General features: G+C 35.2%; 1 protein-coding gene across 1 annotated transcript; it reads right to left on the minus strand.

The window, feature by feature from the left end:
• Positions 1 to 6723: 6723 nt before the first annotated feature.
• Positions 6724 to 9578, minus strand: LOC125211001 (beta-glucosidase 18-like). Its single transcript, XM_048110671.1, has 12 exons — positions 9397 to 9578; positions 9264 to 9330; positions 9089 to 9147; positions 8932 to 9007; positions 8770 to 8844; positions 8619 to 8706; positions 8271 to 8523; positions 8064 to 8179; positions 7716 to 7989; positions 7523 to 7625; positions 7349 to 7451; positions 6724 to 7088 (listed from the first exon to the last, which is right to left on the minus strand). Exons 1-12 carry the CDS (start codon positions 9550 to 9552, stop codon positions 6887 to 6889), a joined length of 1572 nt encoding a protein of 523 aa, XP_047966628.1. The 5' UTR covers positions 9553 to 9578; the 3' UTR covers positions 6724 to 6886.
• Between the last annotated feature and the right edge of the window lie 1290 nt (positions 9579 to 10868).

Below are 10868 nucleotides of genomic sequence, written 5' to 3' on the forward strand. Positions count from 1 at the left end.
GAATTCTTCGTGATCCTTGGAAATTAAATCCAAATATAAAACTATAAATTCTTGGACTACGTATCAAATCACACGGTGATATAAAATAGCCTAATACTTGAAAATACAACCCTCACTGCCTCACACCGTACGAGAGTTATAATGATATTTTTCCACTCATTCACCTATGAAAATTCAACGTCAAACGTTGAAATTCAATTCAATTTTTCATTCCACACATGATTTAAGCATAAAATACTCTCATTTTCCAAATCCCTCCACCTATATATTACAATTAATAAAAACAAGAAACCACACATTATTCATCAAGCACACAAAACAAACGTCAAAAAAAAGAGAAAGGAATTATGCAACGGTCACTAGTAGACATGCACAAACCGAACCGCACCGGCGGTTAACAGTCGTTTCATAAACCGGTACTGGAAATGGCACGGCAGTTCCGAACCGCCAGACGATTCGACGGTTCACACAGTCCAGTTCAGGTTCAATGAAATGCGAAACCGGAACTGTCGGTTCAGAACCGCTGGTTCAATGGTTAAACCGGCAATTCAACTAAAAAAAAAATTAATATTTTTATATATAAAATTTAATTTTTATATTTATAAATTAATTTAATTTTTACAAATAAATGAATAAAAGAAATTCATAATAGTCCATATATATTTGATGGGCTTATGGATACTATGAAACCATTCTTGATTATTTCTCTTTTATAGAGACATCCTTGAATGTTTTTTATTTCACTTTCAATGTGGGACAAAAATATGTTGAAGTATTTTCTTTTATAAATAACTACATGTTTAGATCATTCATTCATCTTTTTCCAATGTAGGATACAAAACTTTTTATTGTCTTCTACTTTACTTCATTTTTTTTGTAATATATAAACAAAATTATTATTTTAAATATATTCTTGATAGAATAAACAATTATTGAGAAATATGATTTGTATATAGAAAAATAATTATTTGTATAATACTCCCTCCGTCCGCGAATAAGAGTCCCGTTTTTCCATTTTGGTCTGTCCACAAATAAGAGTCTCGATTCATAATTACCGTAAATGGTAAAGAGACTCCACATCCCACCAACTCATTCTACTCACTTATCATTTAAAACCAATATAAATTAGTGGGACCCACATTCCACTAACTTTCTTCCACCCACTTTTTTCAACATTTATTAAAACCCGTGTCGGAGATGAATGAGACTCCTATTAACGGACGGAGGGAGTAGTTATCAATAGATTTATACAATTTGTATAATAATTATTCTTTTAATGTGTATAATATAGTATTTAGAGTGAACTGCATAAAAGGGCCATAACTTTCCGGCTTGTAACACCGTTGACTTCTAACCAAAAAAACTCCCATCACAGGAGTCTAACAAAATATAGAATCACAAACCTTGCATATTTTGCCATTTTTCAGACGAAAATGCCCAAATTGCTTGAACCATGTTTGGTTGGCGGGAAAGTAAAGTTGGCAAGGAAAATGATTCCTAGGAAAATGAATCCCGGGAATATGATTCCTAGTAACATTACTTTCCTGTGTTTGGAGAATATCAAGATTTTAAATTTATACTTAATTTAAACACCAAACTAAATATATTTTAATTATTATTTTATTTATAAAAAAGAATAATATTATAAATTTTTTAATAAATTATTAATTATAAATAATAATAATTATATTATTATATTTATCATTACGATGGATAGTTTAAATATGGATTATCCATCATAATATATAATAATATAATTATAATTATAGTTACATGGAGTATTATACTCATTTATTATAATAATTAATATAATAATTATTATATTATAATTATAACATTTACAGATATTATAATTGAATAAATTTTATAAATTAAAATTGTATTATGACTTTATTGATTAATTATTAATTTATATAATATAATAATTATTATTCATTATACAATTTATATTATATAATTATATTTTAATTATTAATAAATTATTAATTACTATTATGAATTATTATAAAACATATTTATAATTATGATAATTTTAATTATAGTTATTTATTATAGTGAAATTAAGCATAATTTATAATTTTAAATTATTTTTAAAATATAATAATAATAATAATAATAATAATAATAATAATAATAATAATAATAAAACTATACTATATTGCTTAAATATGTAAGAATCCTAAAACTGGGAAAAAGAATACCTAAGAAAAGCTAGGATTTAGAATCCTGAAAAGTTGTACTAACTTTCCTTGTTCTCGGATTCTGATTACTTTCTCAGTTTGATTAAAAACCGAAACAAACGCAGGAATTTAAAATTTAAGGAATCAGATTACTTTTCCAGAGAGAATCCTGGCAACCAAACATGGCCGAAGGGTAATTTAGTCTAGTTATTCTTCAAACCTGCATAATTCTGTACACCTACGCTTTGACTACAAGCTGATGTGTAAGAGATGTCAAAAATCAAACAAGCTATTTGAATAACTTACCTGTTTCTATTGAAATATGAAAATCATTAATTCATGTGTTAATAGTGACTTGAATTTAAATTTGTTGTCTCGTTGTATTGAAATTTGCCAACAAAGCCTTTGCCTTCTCACAAATTCATTCATTATTTTAAAGTATAACAATAATTATCAGTCAAAAACCTACTAATATTCTTATTTTAATATTTTTAGCTAAAGTAAGACCCCAACATTCTCAAATGTTAATCCATTAACTACCAACAACTAAAATTATTTAAAATAAGCAACCATAATACTATTATTGTCACAATTAATAGAAATATATTATTTCCAAAAAGAAAAAAAAAATCAATTTTTATTTTACTAGTATAAAATTCCAACTAAAGCAAATCAAGCTTTTTGGAGAGAGAGAGCTCTTCCTATTTTCTTTTGTTTTTGTTTTAATTTCAAAAACCTCAAATTGAAGATCAAAAAATTCCACAAACCAAAAGTCCCCAAATCCAGAAACCCTCCTCGCCATGGACGGCCACCGCAATCCGCCGCCACTCCTCCACCACACCACCACCGCGCAAATCCTCCGCCACACCTCATCATTGTTTAATTCCCACCTCCTCACCTTCGTCTTCCTCTCCTCTCTCCTCCTCACCTTCCGCTCCAATGTCCAGAACACCTCCTATTACCTCTCCTCCCTCATCGACAACGACCCCTCCTTGAAATCCCTCATTTCCCGCCTCGATTTCTCCGCCTCCTCCCATCTCCACCACCGCCACCACCCCCGCTCCGCAGCCGCCGCCGTGCCTTCCTCTACCTCTCCCACGTTGGAACCGTCTACGACAACTTCTTCTCCGGCGATTCCAGTTTCGATCGCTCGTTATTCCATCCTTCCTCGAGGAAGCACGTCGCCAATTCCACCTCCATCGTCCTCTCCTATTCGGAAAACCTCTCAGAATGCTCCTCTGTTAGGGTTGTTAGAAAATTATATAAATAACAAAATTAAAAAAATATAACATATAAAGTCTAAAATCACAGCACCAAACGGGAGTGGAGTGAGATGAGAGAGCGAAAATGACTACAAGTGAAAGTGAATAGGAGGAAAGTGAAAAATATAGTTTTTATAGAATATCAATTCAGGTACACACAAGGTAGCTTGTGAGAAGCCAAACGTCTGCCTATTTTCAAGGGAGAGAGAGGAGAGAAGACTTGACATTTCAGTTACATCATAGGGTGGATGTCAGCCAAACTGCATGTTGTAGGTGTATGCAGACAGCTCTGCACATGCGACATCGGTAAATAGACGAGAATGCCCTTTCAAGGCATAAGGGTGTTATTGTCTGAAAAAACCTGGTTTGTGATTTTATATTTTGTCACACCCCTATGGTGGGATTTTTTTGTTAGGGGTCAACGGTGCAACAAACCGAAAAGTTAGAGCCCTTTTATGCAGTTCACTCTAGTATTTATTAGTTACTCCCTCCATCCCGCTTAAAATGACATGTTTTCTGTTTTAGTTTGTCCCAACTAAGATGACACATTTCCTTTTTTGGAAACTTTATCTCTCCAATGAATACACCCGACCACTCTTTCTCACTCCTATTAAAATATTCATCTTTCTTTCTCTCCCTTTTTATATACTTACACCAACCTTTTCTCACTCCAATCAAACATTTTAACCAATAACTTCTAAACTCTCGTGTCGGCCAAGAAATGTGTCATCTTAGCCGGGACGGAGGGAGTAACATATACATAAATTTATAAACATAAGCAAATCGATAATGATAAAGAATTAATGAATAATAGTTCATGTAATAATATTAGTTGCTAAATTGTAATAATAGAATATAGAGTACTAATATACACAAAGAATGATGGGAGATCTATCATATAGTTATAACTAATGACTTTTATCCCACAATGAAAGAAAGAGTAACACATCCATGAATACGTAATTATAAAAGAGAATAATCCAATACACTCTCTTCCAAATTAAAGGCTCAAATCCAACATTAAGTATCGATTTGATTATGTGAATAAATTTAAGAATATGTTAATTATACACTTGTGGCATATTTCTTGGGAATTATATGGATTTAAACAATCAAGATCCTTGTCACTTTTACTACGAAAAGATTGTGTCATCGATTATGATGACTTATTCCACGACTAGTGTAGGATACCTAGCTCATTTGCTCTTGTACATAAGCACGAAACATTTAATGGCTAATCAAAGACAATATGATAAAATTAATTCGCCACACAAGTCAAATATGATTTTTGGTATACCAACTACAACACCATACACCATCAATTATCCCCAAACACGATCCAACTTATAGCCACCATTTAAGAATCGTTTAGCACTCAAATTCATGGAAAGGACCAAAGGAATGGCTAACAAGAAATATATGATCAAATTGGATCAGAGATCGGCTCGAGGTGGCATCCTAAGATAGACATCAAACTTTTCTTTTTTAGTATGTTTTATAGAAGATGTCATATTTTTATTTTAAATTTTTTTTTATCAATTTTGTTTTTTTTACTTTCTACTTAACCTACAAAATAACAATAGGTTTAATTTGGCTGAGTCATGAGGGTCTCATCCGAACATGGCCGAGCCTGTCAAACAGAAGGATGAAAAAAATTGTTCAAACTCTTTTTAAAGATAGGATAGTTGTGGTTAGATGGTGGTGCCGCTGCCGCAGGATGGAAGAATTAGTGTGGGTATGACTTTATGAGTATGTGTTTTTTTTTTAATCTTTGATTTGGAGAACGAATGAGAGAATGTGATTATAGAGAATGAGAGTAATGAAAAAATGATAAATGAGTAAAAAAAATATGAGTAAATTGGGGAATACAGTGCGTCCAAATTTTTGGTGAATATTCGGAGTAGTATCGTTTCAAAATAAAAATAGTTTACCAAAAAAATACAGTATTTTAAGGTTCTGGGCAGAGGAGTGTAACCATACAGTCCCTTCGTCCCTAAACAAATACTCAACGTTTTCCTTTCTGGGCTGTCCCACTAAAATGAAACGTGTCCTAAAATAAAAACATCACTCTCTCTATTTTTACTTCTCTCTCACTTTACTTTCTCTTCATTAACTCATAAAATACCACTGCATAAAATCCTGTGCCGGAAACCAAATGTTTCATATTCATTGGGACGGAGGAAGTAGACAATATTTGAAATGACGTGAGTTTTAATGCACAATCTGTAAAATAAGACAAGATATAAAAAGAAAGTGATTGGAATATATTGTTAGTGGAGAATGAGACTTGCATTATTAAAAAGAAAAAAAGTTTCCTTAAATAGAATTGATCAATTTTTAAGGGACATCCAAAAATGGAGAAAAAATTCCCCAGTCAAGGAATGTCAAGTGACAATCCTATTTGGTATGTACTCTTATTTATTATACATAATGTGCAATCTTTCCATATAATAAATGGTGTATATTTATATTTAGAGTGTTTCCATATTTTATAATCTAGTTGGAATTGGGATTATATATAATTTCATTTGTCAAAAGTTTATGGATGTGACGTACCACGTAGGATTTCCACTTTGGTATTCGTTGTATAAGGATTTTTTTCTCCGCAAAATGACCAAAGTGGTCTATTTTTGTTGGATAAAATGAGAATTTATCTGTATGTTAATTTATTTATAAAAAATATTAATTGAATTCTTATGTACTCCTACTTATCTTCGTAACATAAATTTGAGTTCTTGTCATCGGTGAAAGCAATGAAAATTAACCATTGAATTTTCCCATCTCAATCAAATCATCGATTGTTTGTTCTTCCATAACAAATTATTGAAATGTCAATAAAAAAAACTACTCCCTTCGTCCCGGCTAAGATGACACATTGCTTAGCCGGCACGGAATTTTAGGAGTTATTGGTTAAAATGTTTAATTGGAGAGAGAGAATGTGGATGTAAGTATTAAAGTAGAGAGATAAAGAAAGATGAATATTTTAATAGGAGTGAGAAAAAGTAGTTGAGTGTATTAATTGGAGAGAGAAAGTTACCAAAAAAGGAAATGTGTCATCTTAGGGGACAAACTAAAAAGGAAAACGTGTCATCTTAAACGGGACGGAGGGAGTACTAATCAAGTTTCCCTAAGAGCATCCACAATAGCTCAAGGACTAAAACCAAACACCTCCTGTCATATCATCATGACTAGAAATTGCATGCCACATCACTAGGACACCCAACTGCACAATTGTGGACAAGAAACTGGAATAGCACTAGAACTAGCCACAATAAACAAAATTATAAAAAACAAATAAATTACATTCATTAATTTTTGTAGAAACGTAGTTGACATGATGGATATCATAATTAATGACCGTATATGCACAATACATAAAGACACTGGCAGGTCGAATTATTGCACACCTACTTCTGATTTAAACAAACACACATAGTAGTTTAGTTATTGAGATTGAAGGCGTGATGCATCAAAAATGGTGGAATTGTTCAAGAAATCTCTGTACCAAGTTGCTGAGAGTTTGGGAATCCTCTTCAAAGTTGGGTGCTCAATCTGATATAATCCGAATTTGATGCCGTATCCGTTCGACCACTCAAAGTTATCCATCAAGCTCCACACGAAATATCCACGGACATCTCCCCCTTTCCTGAAAATTGGAGGCCGTTCAGTTGCCATGTTTACTTATGACTTAAATGCCATGTTTATTAGCCTTTTTCTCATAAACAACGCATCTTGGTCTTGTCTTCACAATAACAATATTACATTGCTTATCCCATAGTTATATCTGACTATTGTCTTGTCTAACGAACCCAACATTACCAAATAGTCTACTGTGGGTATTCCAAGAAACCGTGGCAGAAATATTTGAGAGAACAGGTTGAACTTGATTCACTTTTGCATAGTTACCTTATAGCTTGAGCAAGATGTGCAAGATACGACCGATGAAACTGGATTCTCCCGACATCATGGAGCTGGAAGCTGTCGTCTTTCTCAACAGGATACGAAAATCCTGATTATTTTAAATTGGGATCAGCTTTCCATACCACGAAACAAAGCAAAAGCAAAGTTAAGCACACATACCATTTTCAGTGACAAACATTGGCACATTGTTGTATCTCTCCTTGATGTAATCCACGATATCTTCCATGCCTCTTGGTACCACATAGAATCGATCCATTCCAGTCTGCGAAAGAGTAATGGATCGATCGGGTAAGATGATCTATAATTAGTAACGTAATGCAGATCAAATGGAAGTATGTCAAGTGACTGATACCCTCTCCCCAATTGGAATGCCATCGCGTTCTCCAACAGTGTACACGAATCCACGGATTGCACGGTCACTACCTGCAGTGCAGCTGCTGTCATTGCATATGCAGCCTGAGTGGATGCAGTCCTTTGCATAGAGCGTGCCATAGTGGTTTATCCCGATAAAGTCTATGCTCTTGCTCAAGAGCAAGCTTTGCTCTCCAGTGAATTGTGGTAGTTCGCTTCCATGGATTTGCCTCATTTCGGGAGGGTATTCCCCAAACACGAGTGGATCCAACGTCCTTTTATTAAACAATCAGGCAAACATCATGTCACTAGTTGAAACAAAGAAAATTACATTATTCTGAACACTCACCAACCAGTGTTGAAAGCCAATGCCCGATTTGCAGCTTCCTTGTCATTCTCGTCATCTGTCAATGGCACGTACATGAAAGCCGACACTGTGATGCCCAGTACACCATCCATTTTTGACTGTTTGAAGATCAAGATCACTTCATACATGAAGAAAAAAATTCTTTTCATAATTCTGCTGCATCATATAGTAAGTTTGTTGATCGATTACCTTAAATCTCTCGCGATACAGCTTAGCAGCTTGGCCATGTGCCAGCAGCATATTGTGAGCCGCAACAAGAGGCTCAACATCCGAATTCCCACTAGCACAGTCACCAAACGGAGACGAGCAACGAAGGGGTGGAAACACCGCCCTTTCATAGGCGAACTCTGCATACAAGTTGATCTCATTGAATGTCAACCAATGCTTCACTCGATCTGAAAAGCTTCTGAAACACACTTCAGCAAAATAGACGTACTCCTCTCTGTCAAAGCCACAAACGATAATATCCTTAATCAGCGATTCAACAAACACGACGACATATCCTAGCAAACAAAGAATTGGATGATGTATGCTTACTGCATCAGAGGACTGAGCCAACCCCCAAATCGCTCTTCAAGTTCGTGAGGAAACTCAAAGTGGAAAAGCGTCACAAAAGGCTGAATGCCTGCAATATAACTCTATCAGTTTCTCTCAATCAACGGAATGGATAATCACAACGCCATACTACCTCTAAGCAGGAGATTATCGATAATCTTGCTATAAAAGTCGATTGCAACTTGGTTAATCACACCAATCTTCCCTCCTACATTCATAAACACAAAGCCCTTTTTCACCAAATCAAACTAAAAAATTGCAAAACTTCACCTCAAGACATGAAATACTATCATACTAGGCAGAACTCTACTCCATGAAATAGAAAGGCGGTAAGCAGTCAACCCCAGTGATTCCATTATCTCAATATCTTCCTGGGAGTAATCATCATCAACAAATAAATAAAACAAGAACAGAAGCTCAAAAATCAATGATTTTACTCTTTCTAATTATACCATGAAACGATGGTAGTGATCATCAGCTATTTCAGCAGTACTCCCATCTATCACATTTCCTGATCAATTTTTCACCATAACTTCAAAAGTCAAAGTTTTTAAACAAAAAGTATGAAGAAATCATGAAATTCTCAGCAATTATTATAGAACAAAGTAATAATTTATCAACAATTACCATCAATGTGGCAGAAAATATCCCAATTGCTTAAGCTCTTCCCATCTTCATGAAATGCTCCTTCCACCTGAAAAAGAAAGGAAGAAGATAAGGATACAGTGAGAGACATTTTGAAAATAAAAAAAACAGAGACCTGAAAGGCGGAAGTGGCAGCTCCAAAGAGAAACCCGTGTGGAAAATCGCTTCTTTTGACATCAGTGAGTTCTTCAGTGGAGGATTTCACTGCAGAAATTGATACGATCAGAAAATAGGTGCCAATTATAACACACTTGAGTTCGGCTATCTTCATATCTTTCAACTACTCTCTTCATAAAAGTCGGATCTGCTGCTTTATTAAATAACGTGAGCCTTTCATTTTACCAATTTTTTTTATAGTAAATATGTGTCAACATCAAAATACTTTCTACTCTTTTAAAGACGAAACACTTTTTTTTTTTAATTATTTCACTAAAAATAAAATGTTTTTCTACTCCCTCTGTCTGCCATTAAATATTCTATTTTTTATTTTTCGTACGTCCGCCGATAAATGTCCTATTTCATTTTTCCTATATTTGGTATGTGACTCTACATTCCACTAACTCCACATTTTATTATAAAAATAATATAAAAAAGTAGTCCTACATTCCACTAACTTCTCTATCTGTTATTACATAAAGTCAAACAATTTATTAAAACCCGTGCCGATCAAACATGTGACATTTAATCATGGACAAAGGGAGTAAAATATAATAACATGGTCATTATACTTTTCTCTCTTACTTTTCTTTATCTTCATTAACTCACAAGACAATATTAGAGCACTCCCAATGGGGGTGGCGAAAATCCGGCGAAAAATCGCCGAACATCGCCGGATTATCGCCGGCCGTTGTGGTGAAATCGGCGATAATTCGGCGATAATCTTACCGTTATTTCGCCAAGCGGCGTTTTTTCGCCGGATTATCGCCGAGCGATCGCCGGCCACTGTGGGCGACGCTCGGCGATATTTAAATTTTTTTTTAATTTTTTTTTCGGCCCAACGGCTATTTTTACATCCCACCCCTATAAATATTTCCTCCACTTCCTCCATTCATCACCCACAATCTTCATTCTCTCCATTTTCAATCTCTTCTCCCAATCTTCAATCTTCATCAATCTTCCAAAAATTATGAGCTTTTGGAAGAAAAATTCCCGCTCGGGTAAGGGTAAGGGTAAGGGGAAAGAGTCGAGTTCACAAATTCCCAACACGGATGAAGCAAACGAGCAGTGGATGCACTCGTTGTTGGCGATGGGTTCTCCTCCCGGCCAACTTCCATACGCGGGTCCGTCTCCTTTGCAGACTCCTCCGGCGCGGAGACTTTCTCCGTACTTCAACTTTGCCGGCAGAATGCCCTCTCCAGCCGACGATGTGTATCGGCCCCAGTTCGACACCCCCGGATCAACCCCGAGCGACCAAGAATCTCGGGCCGCGACAACGAGCGCGGAGGACTTCGAGGTGGAAGAAACGCCCACCGAGCCGCCTTCTAGGAGCGGGAGGGGAAAGGCGCCGGCGTCGTCGGCTGCGGCCCGATACGGGTTCCGATGAGAGGCCGAAGCGGGTAAGGACTACTTTACACTCTACAAGAGTCC

This window comes from Salvia hispanica, chromosome 3 (assembly GCF_023119035.1).
Source record: "Salvia hispanica cultivar TCC Black 2014 chromosome 3, UniMelb_Shisp_WGS_1.0, whole genome shotgun sequence".
Taxonomy (NCBI): Eukaryota; Viridiplantae; Streptophyta; class Magnoliopsida; order Lamiales; family Lamiaceae; genus Salvia; species Salvia hispanica.